Below are 21,344 nucleotides of genomic sequence, written 5' to 3'. Positions count from 1 at the left end.
ACGACAATTAATGAATAACTGTGTCTTTGGTCAAATGGACCTTTTGCTCCTTTCCATCTGTTCATTAAGCCTGATGTGATCATGTGTCACTGTTTATGTGTCCAAGCAATGGATTGCTTGCCAAAAGCGACCAACCAATGAAGAGTTCAGATGCAAAAACCACTAAATATTTTCTTCTAAAATTAGCGTTTTTCTCTGACTCTTGTGCGTAGGCTCAGAAATGTTACTTTTACAGTGATGAGTAAGTTCTTTTCATTGCCTTTAAAGTTAAATACTTGAACATGAAAATAGGCTGAGAAAAATGCCCATTTTAGGAGAAAATTTCTGATGGCATTCAGAGATTTTTGCATCTGAACTCTTCAAATGGTACTAATATATGCACAAAGTATACTCTACTACTAAAACATAATTGTCATTTTCATATGAAGACCTAATCTTAGAGGATCAGACACTGATTCATTCATTGTTTAATTAAACATTTAATTAATGTTGTCTGAAATAAATTAAGTAAAAAAACAAGACTAAATCGGCGACGCAGTGCCGCAGTAGGTAGTGCTGTCGCCTCACAGCAAGAAGGTCGCTGGTTCGAGCCTCGACTTGGTCAGTTGGGGTTTCTATGTGGAGTTTGCATGTTCTCCCTGCGTTCGCGTGGGTTTCCTCCGGGTGCTCCGGTTTCCCCCACAGTCCAAAGACATGCGGTACAGGTGAATTGGGTAGGCTAAATTGTCCGTAGTGTATGTGTGTGTGATTGAGTGTGTATGTGTTTCCCAGTGATGAGTTGCAGCCGGAAGGGCATCCGCTGCATAAAACAAATGCTGGATAAGTTGGTGGTTCATTCCGCTGTGGCGACCCCAGATTAATAAAGGGACTAAGCCGAAAAGAAAATGAATGGATGAATGAATGAACAAGACTGAATCTGGTCCTCTAAATTAGTTAAGACCACCTCAGTGCTTCGTCATAAATATATGTGCATTGCATAGACTGTGTAGTGCATTTTGTTATTGGTTTAAGATGTGTGTGTGTGCTTACCTGGAAGCAACGAGCCTCATCTGGACTTTACTGATGAGAGACGTACAGCTGAACTCGAATTCCAGCATGAAGTTCACCTGAGAAAAACATTTTGAAAAATCACAGGTCAATGGATTGAAGTGCCTGAGTAAGTGTTTCGATGAATCTGACGGTCAGAAGCTTACCTTTGACTGAGAGCGAAACACAGGATAACTGACATTACATGAATGACTGTTTGAGCCTAGAGCTGTGCATTCAATCTTAAATTGCGCATCTTCCTGCAGACAGACAGAGAAAGAGAAAAGTCTAAGCAAAAAGTTTGGTTTATTTACATGAGAGTTTTTTCTTGATTTATGTTTTTTTTATTCTATAAAGATTTTTAAACATTTATTCCAAATTTTCATTGTTGGACATCACAATACCAAATATCAGATACTTATAATACAATACCAGAAATTTCAAGAAAGCAACATTTAGTGGAATAACACTAATTTGCAATGACAAAAGACAAAACACAATTGTTATTTTTATGTTGCTAAATAGATTTTTTTGTTTATTTGTTCTACAATAGTACTAATTTGTACAGGTATTAATTTGCACCACACACTTTCTGTGAAAACACTGCGCAATTTTAAGTGTGCTCCATGCAGGTGAGTGGGCTTGACAAACCAACTGTAGGAGAGACTTTCTTTCCTCTCTATATGCACCAGACACGTATGAACACTCAATTACAATGACTAATTAATAATGATAATAATAATAATAAATAAATTGCTAAACTAACTTGACTTGTGACAGCATCTATATATTGCTGCGCTCTGGAGATTTGAAGTGTTTGGTTTATCCTTAATTGTAAGTCATTTTGTATAAAATCTAAAACTAAATAAAGATGTTATTTTGACCAATGGTCATTTCTGGAAATCAAATGCTCTAAAAGACAACAATTTTGTTTGAAATCTGCAAGAAATGTTATATAATTATCAATAATTAAACTACTGGTCAAGTTTTTGCTATTGTAAGCTTAAAAAGGCATAAGTAGTGAATAATGATTAGCGAATGACACACTAATCAATACCATGAGTTTCACTGGCAGAATAAACACATGATGATGCATTCAGGCTGTTTTGTTCTAATATGCTTAAAGGTTTAAAAAGCAGAGATTAGTTACCCGTATACTCAGGGTGCTGAAGTGCAGGTTTTTGGAGTAATGTAGAGTGAGACTAGTGTTATAGGCATTTTCTAGCTTGTTTTGTAGCTGCACTTCCACTGCAAGCCGCCGCCGAGGACTGCGTATAACGTACGGCACCTGCCTGCAAGAACAGATAAAAACAACACTGACGTTACATGCAAAATACCCAATCCACTTAAATCACTGAATTCATTTGTTGTGGTTACTCTGAACATTTATTTTACAATTCCTACAAGTGAATCAGCGATTGAACCAACTTCTGCCAATATATAGAATAACTGTGGGTCCAATGACTTAAGTTTGGCTTATTTCAACAGCAATCTCTACCTTGTTCCAGAAATGTCCATATGGGCCTGTAAAACTAGATCGGTTACACATACATCATCTTCCCCACAGTCTTTGAAGAATGGGATCTGAAGGAAGCGAAACAGATCAAATTTTGTTAATAGCCAGCTGTCAATCCTTTATTTTAAAAGAAGACTCCACTTTTTTTGGAAAAGGCTCATTTTACTGAAAACTCCCCAAGAGTCAAGAGTTGAGTTTTAAATTAAATAATTTATTCTAAGCTAAGCTATAAGTGCTCTCACCAGACCTGGAGATTGGCTGAGCGTATTCAAAAATCATAAAACTCAAATGCTTAACTCTAGGTTACTTGTAAAATGAGTCCAGTAAAAATTAAAAAGTTGAGTTGCAAAGTCAACCGGCTGCAAAGAAATTTAGAGTTTATAAAGCTTCAGTGGTTGATGTTGTGCCAAATAGTTTTTTTAAGTTGACTGAAAAGGCTTGTTTAAGTCAAGTATACTTTACAGAATAATTTGGCACAACTTCAACCACTGAAGCTTAATAAACTCTAAATTTCTTTGCAGCCGGTTGCTTTAAAATTTTAAGTTAACTCAACTTTTTATTTTTTACAGTGGTAAATGCTCAAGTGAAGAAATCAAAATTCAAAGTCTCCTCAACTGAATTTTTTACTTTCATTGAACAAACAGTGTGACGCAGTGGCACAGTAGGTAGTGCTGTCGCCTCACAGCAAAGAAGGTCGCTGGTTCGAGCCTCGGCTGGGTCAGTTGGCGTTTCTGTGTGGAGTTTGCATGTTCTCCCTTTGTTCGCGTGGGTTTCCTCTGGGTGCTCCGGTTTGCCCCACAAGTCCAAAGACATGCGGTACAGGTGAATTGGGTAGGCTAAATTGTCTGTAGTGATGTGTGTGTGATTTAGTGTGTATGTGTTTTCCAGTGATGGGTTGCAGCTGGAAGGGCATCCGCTGCGTAAAACATGTGTGGATAAGTTGGCGGTTCATTCCACTGTGGCGACCCCAGATTAATAAAGGGACCAAGCCAAAAAGAAAATTAATAAATAGATGAACAAACAGCCAACGCAGTTCAATTGTTTTTATTAGTCAATTCAACTCTGAGCTCAAAAAAATGTCCACCTAACTTACAACTTTAAACTGAGTTAACAATTTGTGAGCTGGATTTTTTACAGTGTAATAACCATTTATACTCCTGTTTTTGAGGAATCAATAATGCAGTTGAAAAGCACTCACAGACTTCTTGTGTGTTGTTGGCCAGCCCTCATCCAGGACCGGGCCGCTCTCGGTATCATTAATTTTGAAGCGTAAAGTGAAGCTGATTGGTCGGATGTAATCGGCTGTATCCTAGATGCATAAAGGAAGTCAGAAACTGGGAGAAGAACACTTTTGATTGAAAACATTCAGTATGTATTAGCAAATATAATGTACAGTAAGTAAACCATTATAACAATGCAGCCTCCTTTTTTGCAGTATTGACCGACTAAATGCACATTTCCATTGCTTCATTGATTTTCTGAAGACTTACAAAGACATGAAATGGCAAGGTGTAGCACTTGGTCTCTCCAACACGAACACTGATGCTCATTAAGGTCTGACGCTGAGAGTTGGAGTCAAACAATGCACGAGCTGAGATCTTTCTGTCATCCAGCATGGTCCCCACCTGCATATCTATGGGTCAAAAATGAAACAAAACTGACTATCAAACACTTTTACCATAATTTAAAGAATACACCCACTAGAATACCACTCAGTCTTATATATTTTATATATTTAACACCATAATAGTCACACTTTACAATAAGGTCCCTTAAGTTAATTTTAGTCATTGTATTTACTAGGGATGTCCAGATCCGATCACGTGAATGGAAATCAGGCCCGATCACTTGGTTTCAGACTCGGTTTCGGACGTTACCTCCTGATCAGGACTCAAATATGTATATTTATATATATATATATATATATATATATATATATATATATATATATATATATATATATATATATATATATATATATATATATATATATATATATATATATATATATATATATATATATGTATATGTTGCAGAGACGCTATTGGTTAAATGCCGGCAAAGTAGAATACGGAAGCAGCTTGAAGCAGAAAGCCCGAGTATGTCTGCGCTCTGGTGGTATTATAAAGTTGACAAAGACAAAATTGCCATAGCAAACTGTGAGATATGTAAACTTGGGATTGCCTGCCTGGTATTTTAAGTTGAGGTGCTATTTGTTTTTATTATATTAGATTTTTAGATATTAGACTGTTGCACTAAAGTCCAAAAGTGAAGAATTTATATTATTTATTACTTGATTGTTCAAGCTACCTCACAGAAGGGCTCTGCTTATTAACAATTTGTTGAATGTTAAAATAAGGTAATTAAATAGAAAATAAGGAACGTCCTGGATCTGTTTCTTCGCTCTTCTTTATTCTTTTTTTATGTATTATAGAAGTTTCGGATTGGGTTTCGGTATTGGCATTTACTAAAAATCAAATGACTCGGATTCAGACTCTAGGGCAAAAAAACCTGATCGGGACATACCTAGTATTTACTAACATAAACTAAAATCAAACAACATTTGTAGAGCATTTATTATTCATAGTTCAATATTTACTAATGCAACATTGTAAAGTTGTGCTTGTTAATCTTAGTTAATGCACTGTGAGTTAACATGAACTAACAATGCACGGCTGTATTTTGAACCAAGGTAAATAAATACTGTAATAAATGTATTGTTTGTTTGTTCATTTTAGTAAAGACATTAACTAACATTAACATACTGTAAAGTGTTACCATAACCTTATACTATATTTTATGTTGATGTTTTCAATCATTTAAAATGTAAAATGATGGAACAATTTTACAACCACATTTTGAAATAGTAGTTTAAAATGTGTATCGGAGATGCTGCTACGAGTTGTTTTTTTAATCATTGCTTATTAACACAACAGCAGTCTATGTAGGTAAAACTGCAGATCATTTATCTTTAGCATAAAATGAATCCAGTGACTTTTAGATTCCATGAATTTATTTCTAACTTTCACACAAGTACCAGTAATACTGTATAGAGGCCCATTTGCACATGTACCTCCTCTGCAATTAAACTTAAACTTTAAACTTAAAAGTTACAGTTAAACTTAAGGAAAAAACATAAATGACTAAACTACATTTACTACACTGGTAATACCAGTAGATTTATATTCCAGAACACTTACACAGGTGAGTTTTTTTTTCTTCCTATCCTCACTTATACAAAAGAGAACAAATAATTTTGTACTGTAAACCCAGTCTATGTAATAAATTAATTCTAAGGAGTAGAGAGTGTCGTTCTGTTTTTGCAATAAATGAAAAAAGAAATAAGTAATACTATCTGTTATTAGTGTTTTAGCACTATTGTTGTATGTGATTTATATTATTCTTATAATCCTTATTCTTTAGTTTGTTCAATCCTCCCTTGAATCCTTCCTTCATTCATTTGGTCCTTCCTTCCTTCGGTCCTTCTTTCCACTCCTTGTTCGGCCCTTCCCTTATTCTTTGGTTTGTTCAATCCTCCCTTGAATCCTTCCTTTATTCATTTGGTCCTTCCTTCCTTCCTTCGGTCCTTCTTTCCACTCCTTGTTCGGCCCTTCCCTTATTCTTTAGTTTGTTCAGTCCTTCCTTGAATCTTTCCTTCATTCATTTGGTCCTTCCTTCCTTCGGTCCTTCTTTCCACTCCTTGTTCGGCGCTTCCCTTATTCTTTAGTTTGTTCAATCCTTCCTTGAATCCTTCCTTCATTCATTTAGTCCTTCCTTCCTTCCTTTGGTCCTTCTTTCCATTCCTTGTTCGGCCCTTCCTTTATTCGGCCCTTCTTCATTTGTTCCATTTAGTGATTGTTTAAGGCTGTTTGATTTCAGTCATCAGTCAACATCCTTCATTTTCTCATCAAAGACATGCAGTCTATAAACAGTCTCTGGGGCATTACTTGTAAAATTTTGGACATCTTCTTGGACATTTTTAATGCTTCCAAAAGGTTTGCTGCATTTATAAAGCTCCCATGTCTTGAGGTTGTACAGTATGATGCTATTTACTTTCTATGTATGCTTTCATCGGACAGGAATCGAAGGACTGATTTTTCTACTTTAGCCAATAACCATAGACAAGAAAGAAATAAAGTAGTGACTGCAGGTTGAAGGAAAGAAGTGAAGTAAAAGTATGGATACAGCACTAAAATGTACTCAAGGGAAAGTAAAAGTACGCATCTTTAAAACTACTTAGCAAATTACAACTTCAGAGAAAAACTACTCAATAACAGTAATTGGAGTTTTGTAATTTGATGCTTTACACCACTGGTGACAACCTATGCTAGTGAACATGTTAACTTGAGACGTGCATGAAATATTTTCGATCTGATCTGTTTTATGCTGCTTACTGTATATTTGGCAAATTGTCATAGTCATGGTCCTTGTTTTGTGTAATGTGTTTTTCAAATGATTCTTTATTTTTAAATGAAACCTCTAAATGCTGTCTGAAATTTTCTTCTAAAATCAGCATTTTTATCAGGCTCCTGTGTGTATGTTCAGTAATATTACTTTTATGTCAAAGAATAAGTCCTTGTCCTAGTCTTTAAAGTGAAATATCTCAACATAAACAAAGGAGGCTAAGAAAAAATTTCATTTTCGGTGGAAATTTCAGATGGCACAGGAGGTTTTAGCATCTGAACTCTTCATATTTCTTTTTGCTTTTATTGAAAGAAAAAAAATGGATAGAAAGGTATGTTTTTATTTATTTATTTATTTATGTTTAGAAAAAAATTAACAGTCAAACTTATTTTTGTTATTTCAGTCGGAGTTTAAAAAGAGACAACATTGAATGTTGAACATTAAAGGCAAAGTTAATTAGGTTTCACATTCAGTGGATAAAAAGTTACAAGTACTACAGTTGAAGTCAGAATTATTAGCCACCCTAAATTATTAGCCACCCTGTTTATTTTTCCCCCAATTTCTGTTTAACGGAAGATTTTTTTTCAATACATTTATAATCATAATAGTTTTAATAACTCATTTCTAATAACTGATTTATCTTATCTTTGCCATGATGACAGTAAATAATATTTGACTAGATATTTTTCAAGACACTTCTATACAGCTTAAAGTGACATTTAAAGGCTTAACTAGGTTAATTAGGTTAACTATGCAGGTAAGGGTATTTAGGCAAGTAATTGTATAACGATGGTTTGTTCTGCAGACTATCGAAAAACAAAATAGCTTAAAGGGGCTAATAATTTTAACCTTAAAATGGCTTTAAAAAAAATTTAACCTGCTTTTATTCTAGCTGAAATAAAACAAATAAGACTTTCTCTAGAATAAAAATATTATCAGACATACTATGAAAAATTCTCTGCTCTGTTAAACGTCATTTTCTATTTAAAAAAGAAAAAAAAAACTAAAGGGGGGGAGGGGGGGCGGGGATAATTCTGACTTCAACTGTATGTCAGGAATTAAGAAAAAGTGACCTAAATTCTAAGAAATGTGTCCTAGTGATTAAAACCCTGAGTACAGTTGAACATGAGATGAATTCTGTACAGCAATGGAAGTAAAAAAAAAGTGTTTTGGATACATGACACTTTACCAAAATATGTGCCACGAGAGCCAGGAGAGCGAGACAAGGCCAGGAAGCAAACGGTGGCATTAAGGCATGCAGAGTCTCGTCCAGCTCTGAGGCAGTTCTTCTGGATCACATTAATGGAGTGTGGCTGGAAGGACAGGCTGACGTTGATCTGCACGATACTGCGTGACCTGTAGAGAACAGACAGAGGTCAGGGGTCAACATGGGCCACATTAAAACCTGACTTTACGACTGTTCCACACACAGTTTAAGGTCATGAATGGCTGATTTGTATGATGGCAGTGTTTAAATGATGCTTAAAAAACACAAGACTGTAATGAGGCATGACGTACTTCAGCAGGACGGCAGTGCCCTGTGCTCCCACAGCAAGATCCAGTAACTCATCCCCATCCAGATCTTGCAGAGCGCTCAGGCTACGGCCAAAATACCGCAGGCCCGTGGACAGAGAGGAGCCTGAGATACGCTACACAGAGACAAGAGACATTTATTAGTGTGTGAAGTATAAAACGTAGCCTAATAACACTGTGGGCACTAGTTTTACATTACAGTCTGCCTGTAAATTTGGGGTTAGTAGAAATTGTAGGATTATTAAAGGATGTAAATTGATCAAAAGGGACAGTGATGATATTTTAAATGTTATGAAAGATTGCTATTTCTGTCACGGTCACCAGCGATCCAATCTGAGCAGGTCGCTGATGTATACACTGATCACTGACGGACTACAAATTAGGGTTGCACAATGTCGACCAATTTGGCATCATATGATGTCTAATGTGAACCATCGCAAAGAATGATGGTGATCTGTGTCGTTATAATGGCGTCGACAAACTTGGTTGGTAAAAAAGGTGCACAACCAACAGGAACCGACCAACAGTATCGGAGGTTTTCGCTAAAATGACTAAGTACAATCGTGAAAGCGAATGATTGAAGCAGTGTACTGACCTGCTGACTGCCTGGACCCACTGTTTTGCGCGCATGACAGTATCTGTGTGTGTGTGTGTGTGTGTGCGCGTGTGTGTGGTCACGTGATGTGTGTTTTCAGCGGTAGTGTGGATGGGAGGGCTGTCCAGAAATGCTAGGTGAAATGCCAGAGTGGATGTGGTTCGTTTTCGTTCTAAAATGCCATTTTAAAACTAAAAACCTATTAGTGTAAACGGGGCCTAAGTGTGTATTGTGTGTAGCGATGCCGATTTAGCATCGTGGTGTCTATCGGCCATCAATCGGGGCAACCCTACTACAAATCCGCCATTTCATGGACCACAAGATCCATTCATGCACACACACTCACAGCGGTTACTAATCCTGACTGATTGCATTCAGCCGGAGGATTGTCAAAGACTGATTACATAGACTATTTAAGCAGCACAGACACACACACTGTTGCTGAGTCTTGTTTACTGCACTTGTGACATTACAACAGGTTTCCTTTGTCTTGCTTTGCCACGTTTGGACCCTCGCCTTGTTTTTCTGTTTATTACTGTCTGCTGCCTGCCTTCTGACCATCTGCCTACTCCTGGTTTGACCAATGCGTTCCTGATAATTCTCTGTTTAATAAACCTGCATTTGGATCCATACTTCCATTGTCAGCGTCATATTATGTTTCATTCATTCATTCATTCATTTTCTTTTCAGAATGTCCCTTTATTAATCCAGGGTTGCGGAATGAACTGCCAACTTATCCAGCACATGTTTTACGCAGCGGATGCCTTTCCAGCTGCAACCCATCACTGGGAAACATCCATACACACTCATTCACACTCATACACTACGGACAATTTAGCTTACCCAATTCACCTATAATGCATTTCTTTGGACTGTGGAGGACACCCGGAGGAAACCCACGCGAACGCAGGGAGAATATGCAAACTCCACACAGAAACGCCAACTGACCCAGGTGAGGCTCGAACCAGCAACCTTCTTGCTGTGAGGTGACAGCACTACCTACTACGCCACTGCGTCGCCCGCACATCATGTTACAATTTCCAATAAAAAAATCTAATTTTTGAACTTTCTCTTCATCAAATAATCCTGAAAAAGATTTTCACAAAAATATTATTCAGCACAACATTTGTCAATATCGATGAACTTAATCTACTTGTTAATATCTTACAAATCTTTGATCAATTTCTTTAATCAATTAGTGCAATCTTGAGTGCATAAGAGAAAACAATGTTTTTTTTAACCAACCTTTAAATGGCAGTGAAATTTTTTTTTAAACGTTTAACTTTTGTTTTTACATATAAACTTTTAAAAATGAATTATATTAAAATTGCTTCAAATGTATCATCATTTTTAGATGTATGTCCTAAATTTGTCTGTTTATTTGTTATTTAATTTAGAGATTAATTTTTAATATATGCAAAACAAAAAAACTGATTGTGTGGCCTGGCGGTCTTAAATCAATAGTTCAGTCAAAAAATTAAATCCTGTTATAATGAGACATGTCATTTACAGAGTTGGGTGTAACACGTTCCACAGTAACGCATTACTGTATTCTAATTACATTTTTGAGGAACATAGTAATGTAACAAATTACATTTTAAAATAATACAAATATAGTTTTTGAAAGAAAATGCTTTTAAATCCCGTTTTCTGCTGCAACGTCAGTTAATAATCATTCGCTTTAAAATTGCTGTCGAGAGTGGTTGCTTCTTCAAATGGAAATACAGACATTACCTTGATTTCACTGAGCGTAACAACAAAAATATTGCTGTGAAATGCAGTCTGAAGAACTTTCGACTGCTTTTAAATCGACCAGCAACTGTTCAAGCACTTGAACAGAAAGCATTCTAAGACAATACTTGTCACCAAGGAGGACACCGGTGCCCAGAAACCCTACAGCCCAACTCAGCCTAAACAGGCTAAATTAAAACATTTGTGTAGGATCAGGAGTGAAGGTATCTTTGCGCGCATATATTGGGAGCGCATTTTGCGCGCGCTCGCATTTCCCAGGCGCACTCAGTTAAAACCTGCAAGCCAGGTGACTAGAACTGACCGATCAGCTTCATACTTTAGAATATGTACATTTAGGTAGACTAATTACCTCAGACACAGAACACCCAAACAATACAGTGCCTTTTTATACTATAGATGTCAGTGGTTACCTTTTTTCTTTTCTATTAAAAAAAAAGACAAACAGGTTTGGAACAAGTGAATGATGAGAGTATTTTAGATTTTGGTAAATTTTAGATAACTCTTTAAGTCTTTTGATTATGTCAAGCTGTTGTGATCATCCCATTGTAATGTTTTTGAGTGAATATTAAATTACTGAAAGAGCTGCAGTTTAAATTGTATTTTTAATAGGTATAATATATGTGTTTTAAAAGTAACTTCAAAGTAAAGTAATTAGTAATCTGATTACTTTTTACATTAAGTAATTAGTAATGTAATCATATTACAATTTTCCAGTAGTAATCAGTCATTTGTAATCTATTACTTTTTTTAAAGTAACTTACCCAACACTGGTCATTTAAAACCTTCAAAACACAATGAACAAAAATGTAAAAGATCTAAAAAAAAGAGATAAAAAAAGGACGTATGGAAAATGTGGATAAAGCTCGTAGTTTAAATCTTGTAAAAAGGCACAACTGTTGCTAAACGGCTTAATTCATTTGGCTTTGTTTTTCATTTTATGAAGTTTTGTAATAACCAAAATGTCTTGAAGGACATGAGGGTGAGTAAATACTGACAGAATGGTTTCATTTTGATCTGGTATAAGGATGTTGTTAGGTATTAGGATGTGGTTAAGTCAATTAGATCACCACTAGACAAGGCAGACACATGTTTTCATGCTGAACAAAGTGTTTTAATTTTAATTCCTCTCAACAGCTTCCCTGATTTCTGTATGGGAATTTCTATATTTTTCTGATCTTTCATTCTAATGTTGTACAATAAGCTAAAAAAGATAGCAGAGAGTAATAATTCAGAAAGAGTAGTGGCTTTTATTTCAGCTCTAGGTGCAAAACTATGGCAAAATCTGTGGATTTATGTTCAAATTAGTTCTGGTAAGTGAACATATTCCTTCAAACCAAACATATGATTTTAGATGGCAAAGTTTAAATTCCATATGGCCCTTGCACTTCAACAACACGTCCAGTAATGTTAAAGAATTTGGTCAGTAGATGTAGTGAAGGTGCTCTTTTGTGACCATTTGAACATATTTGTCCACATGAACATCTACACTGTGAAAGCAATCCTATCAATTGTGTTTTCAAATATTTCTAGAGGTGGCTGAAAGTGGATAATATTTACACCAGAATCTATTGTCATCCACTTATTATAGAATCAACAAAAACCAAGTACTCCATTCGCATCCATTCAGTCTCAATACCACAGCAGAATAAACAACTTAAAGCAAACAAAAAGACATATCGCATTGTTTTTAAAACTCTGGTGGAAGTGCTAAGGCTATAATAATTTTGATGTTATATATTACAGAAATTGAAATATATACACATCGTTCAATATTATGATTGCTTTGTTTTTTATATGTTTACATTTGATTTAATGCAAGGATACATCAATCAAAAGAAATGTGACACTTAATGGGATAGTTGACCCAAAACTGCAGAATGTGTTTACTTCAACACAGCAGAATTAACAACTAAAAGAGAAAGAAATCCTCAAAACTAGCAGGACACAATCAGCAGAAGGATTATTACTTGAAGAGCCACACAGATCCGATTTCCTGTTACATATGGATTTTCATTCTTAACTCTTCATATTAATGTTATAAATAACAAACAAGTGTGACAATATTAACAATAACTTATGTGCATTATCACTAGGCGCCATATTTTGACCCATTTCTGAAGATATTTGAACATTTAGCCATGCAGCTAACCTAAAGGATGTTTCTAAGGATGGGAATGAATTTTGATTAGTTGTACAGCCCTAAAAAGGAACTATGATTGAACTAACCCATCAATCTGGCTGCAACCATGAAACAGTGCTATATTTACTTGTTTATACTGAGGTATGATGTAGTATTCATCGCCATGGTAGATGTAAAGAGCTCCCTGGTGGTCATCCTCAAGCGGAGCTCCCACGAGTAGATCGGTGTATCCATCATGGTTGAGGTCAGGGGCCACAGCCATGGCATAACCAAAGCGTGCGTCCTGTGCCTTCTGCTGAGAATGCAGCGTCCCGTTGGGTGCAAAACCCTCCTAGTAGAGAGAGAGAAATATACGGAAGCAGATTACACAAGAATTTGTTGAATATCTTTTAGAAGAACTAATTCAGAATACAGAATATTGAATCTCTCACCCCATCCAGACAGTAGACGTAGACTTTGCCTGTTTCTTTGTTTCCGGCTCCCAGGAACATTGGAGCAGCTATAAGCAGGATATCTGTTATTCCATCCTGATCCACGTCCACCACGCACACCTCGCTGCCAAAATATGAGCCGATCTGGACAGAGAGGGGAAAAATGTTGAGCAATCTGAAGGGTTCCGCACAATTTTTTGGAGTATGTATTTCCATTAGGGTGCATTGTTTTTAAAACTCTGGTAAAAGAGCCAAGGCTATAACTATTTCGATTTTATATGACAGAAATTTAAATATACACACTACTGTTCAATATTATGATTGTTTGAGTTTTTTAAACGTATACTTTTGATTGGCAAGATACATTAATCAAAAGAAATGTAACACTTAAAGGGATAGTTTACCCAAAAATGAACATTTACTCACTATTTACTGACCTTTAAGTGATTCCAAACCTTTATGAGATTCTTTTATTTTTTGTTCAACACAAAGACATATTCAGGAGAATGTTAGAAACCGGTAATCATTGGTTTTTAAAAAAACAAATATACAAAAAAAAAAAAAAAAAAAAATCTATGGGAGTGGATGGTTACAGGTTTTCACTTACACTACTTTTGTGTTCAACTTAATATTGAAAGCCAAACAGGTTTGTGGCAAGTGAAGGGAGTAAATAATGACAGGATTTTCATTTTTGGGTGATATATCCCTTTAAATTCACACAAATGCTGTTCTTTAAGAATAATAATATGAAATTATTAATTATTATTAATACGCACCACATCAGCATATTAGATTGGTTTCTGAAGTACCATTTGACTCTAGACAGTGGAGTAATGATGCTGAAATTGCCTTTGTCATTAGCAATAAACCTCTTATACTTTATGAAAATAAAATACATAAAAATAGAAATATAATTAATAAATTTAATTAAATTAACATGTTACTGTTTTTCTAATAGATTGCATATAACAATTACAAAAAAGCAACCTAGACAAGCAAAGGAAATCTTTCACATTTTATTTTAAGGTCCAATTCTCACTATTAACAAACCATTATTTGATGCTTATTAATTGTTATTAGGGTAGTAAGAAGTTTTAATTTAATAAGATGATGCAGAATTTGTACTTTATAAATACCAATAAACAGTGATATCTTAATAATAAGATAAGCAATAAGCAACTAGTTTATAAAAATACTACTTAAATTAAAGTGTTACTGATTTTTGTGCTTTAAAACATACATTTTGGCATTAAAACTATTGTAATTTTCTTAATTCTTTTTTGAACTATATGCAATATGGATTGTTTCTGATACATATGAAGCACACATATATTATGTAGTTTGACTTTACATAAGCTCTAAACAACAGCAATAGCTGGTTAATAAAATATGTTAGAGTAGGTTAAAGCCTATCAAAACATACATTAATTCTAGAAATGTTTAAGATATTAAATCCTGTGGCTTTTATGGGCCTAGAACGCCTAATTTAAAAAATCCCCTGATTTACCCAGGTTTTGCACGAACTGTGGGAATCCTGACACTCTGGATTTTGTTCCCTTTGATTTTAGGAGTGGCTTGAGAAAATGAAACCCATTTCCAGTTGTTTAATAAGAAAATAAACTCATTAATTGTGAGAGAGGAGGAATGTGGTGTGAAAGAAGGAGAGAGAGAAAAAGCAAAGTAAGACTAAAAGAATTGGGGATTGATGGAGATCTCATCAGGGCCATAAAAAATAATTATTAGAAAGTCAGTATAAATAAATCTCAAACTGAAGGAAAGGTTATCACCTGTTCTCCATTCAGAGCCTGTGTAATTATGACATCACCGTCAGGAGTGAGGTCAAACAGGATGACCTTTCCTTTGTGCTTGAATCTGGGTGCACCAGCAACGTACAACCTCTTCCAGTTCCCCACAACCACTGAGGACACTGTATAACCTGCAGCAGAATCAGACCAGCAATGAACATCAATAAATGTCTTTTCATTTAATCATATTATCAAAGTGTGTTGTGATATAGATTTTTTTTATCAGTATTATCAATATTATTTTGTTTATAGTCCCTTGAGTTTCATCTATAATGTTAATAAAATAATACACTTAAATAAAATAGAAATAAAATACACTTAATAATACACAATAAAATAGTACACTAAAAAGTGTACTTAAAAAATTAAACATTTGGTCTCTTTCACTAATAATTGCATACTTTTTTAGTATTTATATGCACATTTGAACTTCTCATGTAAACTTTCCTCCTAATTCACCACACATGCGTATGTAAATTAGTTTGTTCTTAAACTTGTTCTTCTATTAGTGAATTTAAAGATGTTGTATGTAAGCTTTTGACTCTTCTAAAACATAAAAATACGATGTTTACAGATATGTAGGAAACATGCTAAGTGAACATGCTTGTTTATCTGAAAAACAATACTAAAGTAAGTTTTTCTCCTTAAAAATGTGCATTTAGAGGGGTCACAAATCTATTCAAAATATCAAGGAATCATTGACGATTAAAAACTGCATATTTAGATCTTGTTTTACATTACCTAGGTAGGCTGCATGGTTCTTGAGCTCCAATGGGAACTCTTTCTCAAAGGCCTCTCGTGGGGGCATCAGCTGCCCTTCTTTGCTTTCTTTCAGGATACCTCCCTCCCAATCGTAGGCTCCCACCATGCCAAACAAGATGCCATCCTGCAGTAAAGTTCACATGTTCTGAATATCGTATATTGATTCAAATATGTGAACAGGCACAACTTCAGATGAACATAGAGTACACTGAAACTCACATCCAAAATGTGTGTTGAAAACCCAATCTGAGACATCTCCATAAGAAAGGCACTTTCATTGTATCCCAGAGTGCCTATAACAAGAAAACACATTACATTCTTTAAATTAAAATATCATTATGTAAAGTGTAAAGTGCTGTAATCAAATGAATGCTAATGCTAAGTACAATGAAAAAATGTACAAAAGCATGCACTTCACTTAAACTGGGTGCTCAGCCAAAACGCAAAAACTGCAAAATATATATTAAAAAAGGCTGAAACACCAAAAATGCAAATTTATTCAATTAAAAAGGCTGACACAAAGCGTGTAACGTTTCGAGCACACGGCTCTTCATCAGACAGTGTTCGTCACAGTAAGGTGCTCCTTTTTGTATACTTCTAGATCACATGATCTCCTATTATGCCACAACAAGAAAAAACGAAAAAAATACACATTTATAGATTATACAACTTAGATATTCAAAGCGAAAATACAGAAACAAACCAAAATATTACACCACAAATTATGTAAAACAGAAAATAACAAGGAAATACAACAAAATATACAACAAAATCTAGCCAGAAAAACCTTTGCCCAAACACCTAATTAAACATTAAAGAATTATTAAAGAAAAGAACATATTTTTACAAATTGTTGGACAGATTTTTAAAGGCCTACTCATCTAACCTACATAACATAAACCACACAGCAACGCAACATATAGATTATGTTAGCGGTCTTGCATGAAATAGTGCCTCGAGTTTTGAACTTTTTGGCTGAATGGGAATGTGTAAAAGTTGATGTTTTGTATGTGAAGTTGCATGGTAACAAATTCCCACATTTTAAATTATGTGGTATAGTATTTTTAAAAAATGCAGAACGGGTTTTAGATCAGCTTCTACCAACATATTCCAGATATTAGATGTTCTTTTGTGCACTAAACGAGGTGAATTTTCAAAACACTTGAAATAATATGCCAGTGTTTTAATAGTGTTTTATTAAGTGTTTAGTGTTTAGTGTCTTTAGTCACAGGCGAATATTTCATTTAACAATTAATACATCAATCCTGCTTTTTTTTGTTGTTTTTTTAACTAAACTATTCTCTAATGACATATCTTTGAAGCAATTATGTGCAGATTGTATCGACTCCTCTTTATAAGATCATTCTCTAAATCGATCTTGTAAACTCTGAGATTGCTGTTTAAAATCTTCATCTCTACTGCAGATCCGACGGATACGACTAAATTGAGACATAGCTAATGAATGTTTTTATGGTACTAGATGGTACGAATGTCCATGTAAAATCGTATTACGATAAGTGGGTTTTCGGTATAATGTTGTTTTGATACCGGATGCAGTCAAAAATACATCTACAAAGTAAGTACATCTAAAAAATTCATTTTGTGTTTGTGGAAATCCATAGTGAACTTCAAAGCATCAGAACTATTGTTGACATAAGAGTAGAATTCTAATAGCTCAGATTCAGTACCACTCCATGCTAAGTACATCAATAAACATTCGAGTGCACTACTATTCTAACTGTTTTAGTAAGAGTTATTTATTGTTCATTATCAGCACAGAAAGGCAGTACAAGATGCTTGAGAATACAGTACAGGCTAATCTAAAGTCTAAAGTTATCATTGTCTTCCTGTATATCTATGTATCCTGTGGATGCACAGATGTGCCCACTTTAAAGGTCATCCATCTACACCCTTCCATCCTTCCTGCCAAACTTTCCTTTTTACTCAGAATCAAGGTGGCAAGCGTTACACCCAGTTCTTACTAGAATGATTTTTCTATTGTGACATCTTGTTCTGTCTCTTTTTCTCCCTGATGTCACCTAATAAATCTTATGCTCATGCTCATTCCTAAAATACAATGTTTATAGTTATTTTGTGTCTAAAAGAGATCATTAGCCATATCAGTTCTCCCTCATAAAATGTATATACGATGGCCCCTCAAATTTTTGATATTAGTATTGACATGACAATTTACAAATGCATTCATTTTTGGGCTACGCTTTATTTCAATTTTCGCCATTAACAGACCATCAACTTTGACTTTTGTCTCATCAATCTCCTAATTTGCTGCTGATTTGTAGTTATCAAGGTAGTAGTTAGGGTTAGGTATTTAATTAAAATAATATCATGAAGAATATTAACTTAATGTGTACCAATAAACAGCCAATATCTTAAAAAAAAGGTAATTAATAAACTATAATATATCATAATCAGCGGCAGCAAAGTGGCGCAGTGGGTAGCACAATCGCCTTACAGCAAGAAAGTTCGCGTGGGTTTCCTCCGGGTGCTCCGGTTTCCCCCACAAGTCCAAAGACATGCGGTAAAGGTGAATTGGGTAAGCTAAAATTGTCCACAGTGGATGTGTGTGAATGAGTGTGTATGGATGTTTCCCAGTGATGGGAGAAATGGCTTGATCTAATACAATATGTACTTGCATGTATTTTCAGATGTGGTTCAGTAGTTCAAATACACAGAAAAAGATGTCTCAGAATAACATCAGCATTTTTCTGCTAAAATAAAAACTGTGCTGTAAACAAATCTTTGTAAGAAGGAAGTCTGTTTTTTACGGTCACTGAGGATAAATGTCCTTCTCTTACCTTCTAGACTAAATATGCGATCTCCCAATGCATCTACAATGTCATTTAGAGCAGCCTCATCCGTCACATTGAAGAAGTATTTCTCGTCGGGGTCACTGGCAATGTACTTAATCTCATTGATGAACGTCTCTGGATCCTGTTGTCTGCGGATATAGTGACCTAATACCTGTAGAGGAGAGAGACAGAGAGAACAAACTGTTTAAAGTATAAACTGATTGAAACATTTAACCGAAAATGATAATTCCTTTCGCACACAAGTCATGTTTGAGGAACAAGAAAAGAGATTTTCTCATACTGAGAGCCAACACATCCAGCGAGGACATTAGGGTGAAAACAGAAGATCTGATGGATCAATTAATGAGGGGATACGAGACTCAGAGGAAACTCATCCTAGAACCAAAACACCTACACAGAGGAAACAGAGAGGATATCACTCACAGCCACTGGCAGCACACCACTAATGACAAGCCCTGAAAACTGTTGGTGCCAGGTCATGAGTTCACTCTCCACTGACACATCACCCTATATTGTTTAACCTTCCCAGCAACACTTCCATTGGTTGTATTTTTAATGACATGCTGACTGGATAAATCTGATATATTCAATATATGATACATATGAGTCAGAATTTTTGTCCAGCCATATGTATTGTTGATTGTATTGTTTTTTTCAAGGTCTGGTACTGATTCAAACAATCTTTACATTGCACTACTGACTTTATAGTTCACAAATGTGACTATATATCTCATGTTATAACAGACAAGAAGAGGGGAAGAGGATCCAAATTCTACTTTTTAATTATGAACAAACACTAAGACAATCCAACAAGTAATGCTGGAGGAAACGTGGCTGTAAAATCAGCACATAAAAGATGTAGATATAAACAACTGTAAACAGGTGTGCAACATAATCAGTAACAATGTAAAGAAACAAGCGGCAAAACACAGAAAAACAAGAATATAAACTAGAAAAAAAAAAGTCTGGGCACACGCCACAAGAAAATCAGACTGACTTTGAGCCAATTTCTCCCCTCCCAGCAATCCTATGTAATCTTTTAGTGAAATGGATGACTTTTTATCTCAGTTGTGTTTTTAAATCTTACAATTAACTTTAACTTAATCATGTTTTATCTTTATTTCTGTGTATTCATCATATTATTGACAAACTTCATGACATTATTTAGACTTTATTTACAATTGCGACAATTTAATCTTAGTGTGGCTTTTGAACTTTTTATCTCACACTTGTGACTAAATCTCAAGTCTGACATTATCTTTAAAAACTGTACATTTAATCTAATGATAAGACTTATTTTGATATATTGACATTGCTACTTTGTATGTCACAATGTCAATATATCAAAATAAGACGTCATATCTTTTAGTTGTTACTTTATGTATATCTGACAAAATGTCACAATATGTCTTTGTATTTCAGTTGTTACATTTGTTTCGATTGTTACTTTACGTCTCACAGTTTTGAATTTACATCACAATGCTTGACATTGCATTTGATAATTTTTTATTATATATTTTCCAATTTTTCAGCTCATTATCTTGTCTCATACCCCATTATCTCTTAACCAAATCTTGACCCCATTATCTCTTGCCATCCTGTCATCTCGCTACACTGTCCTGTCTCAAAATGCCAAAATGTCAAAAATTAATCCGATAAAATCATCAGCTACATTTAAACGGCTATCAATGGAGAACACAAAAGTTTTGCCCATAAATTGGTGCAGTTAAGACATAATAACAGCAGGGGTTAAATGGCCTATGCCACCCAGCCAAACCCTAACCCCATGGTTGTAAGAGGTTTATTCATGCAATCAAAAGATGATGGTTCAGCACCCTGCAGGTGCATTTCCTGCAGGGTTTTGTTCCTGTGCTCAAAAACAAGCAAACAAATATTTGTGAAAACTTTCCAACAGAGACGACCTCTTGCAAGTTATGCAAATTTCATAGGATATCCGAATAACAAGGTCCTAAAAAAAGACATTACGACTAAGGCTGTTCAAACATTTTTGCTTCATTTTTCTCCAACGATTATGAAAACACAATGAAATTATTAATGACATGACTGCTTTCAATTCCTCTCCTTTCCTTTCATACTTCTTACATAAATGAATCAATTGCTGTGATGTTATTTCACTTTGGATGTTCTCCATAAAAATAAATAATTTCTGTACATGCGTGTATTAACTGAATGCACATGTATTTGTGTGTGTATTAACTTTAACACAGTTAATTACATCTTAAATTAACATAAGTATTCAAATACCTGTCATTACAGATTTGTACAATCAGTCTTAAAGTAAGACTGCATCTGTGATATTTAAATTTAATCAAGCAAATGAAAGATCCATTCACTACTCTTCCTTATAGTAACTTTAATAAGAATCAGTGTAGGATGTAGAATGTGTATCAGTTAAGAAAAACTGTAATGAGATTTGATTAATTGATTTGTTTTGTAGGTTAGCCTTTTCTTTTTAATTGGGTAAATTGTTTATTTTATTTGTATTCTTGTCTATTTCATTAATCCTATTGTTTATAATTTTATTATTA

General features: G+C 34.8%; 1 protein-coding gene across 1 annotated transcript in view; it reads right to left on the bottom strand.

Annotated features, from left to right (window-relative positions):
* Nucleotides 1-21,344, bottom strand: part of itga10 (integrin, alpha 10) — a 76,130-nt gene that overhangs the window by 9,446 nt on the left and 45,340 nt on the right. The window contains exons 10-23 of the mRNA XM_056474848.1: nucleotides 18,781-18,946; nucleotides 16,184-16,257; nucleotides 15,944-16,088; nucleotides 15,185-15,333; nucleotides 13,398-13,541; nucleotides 13,094-13,297; nucleotides 8,465-8,595; nucleotides 8,136-8,302; nucleotides 4,033-4,175; nucleotides 3,741-3,851; nucleotides 2,525-2,610; nucleotides 2,177-2,318; nucleotides 1,194-1,286; nucleotides 1,030-1,106 (exon numbers count right to left, since the gene is read on the bottom strand). Of these exons, the coding sequence (XP_056330823.1) occupies nucleotides 1,030-1,106; nucleotides 1,194-1,286; nucleotides 2,177-2,318; nucleotides 2,525-2,610; nucleotides 3,741-3,851; nucleotides 4,033-4,175; nucleotides 8,136-8,302; nucleotides 8,465-8,595; nucleotides 13,094-13,297; nucleotides 13,398-13,541; nucleotides 15,185-15,333; nucleotides 15,944-16,088; nucleotides 16,184-16,257; nucleotides 18,781-18,946 (1,832 nt within the window). The remainder of the gene's footprint in view (nucleotides 1-1,029; nucleotides 1,107-1,193; nucleotides 1,287-2,176; nucleotides 2,319-2,524; nucleotides 2,611-3,740; nucleotides 3,852-4,032; nucleotides 4,176-8,135; nucleotides 8,303-8,464; nucleotides 8,596-13,093; nucleotides 13,298-13,397; nucleotides 13,542-15,184; nucleotides 15,334-15,943; nucleotides 16,089-16,183; nucleotides 16,258-18,780; nucleotides 18,947-21,344) is intronic.

This window comes from Danio aesculapii, chromosome 16 (assembly GCF_903798145.1).
Source record: "Danio aesculapii chromosome 16, fDanAes4.1, whole genome shotgun sequence".
NCBI lineage: Eukaryota > Metazoa > Chordata > Actinopteri > Cypriniformes > Danionidae > Danio > Danio aesculapii.
This window is presented reverse-complemented; position numbering and strand designations above follow the sequence as displayed.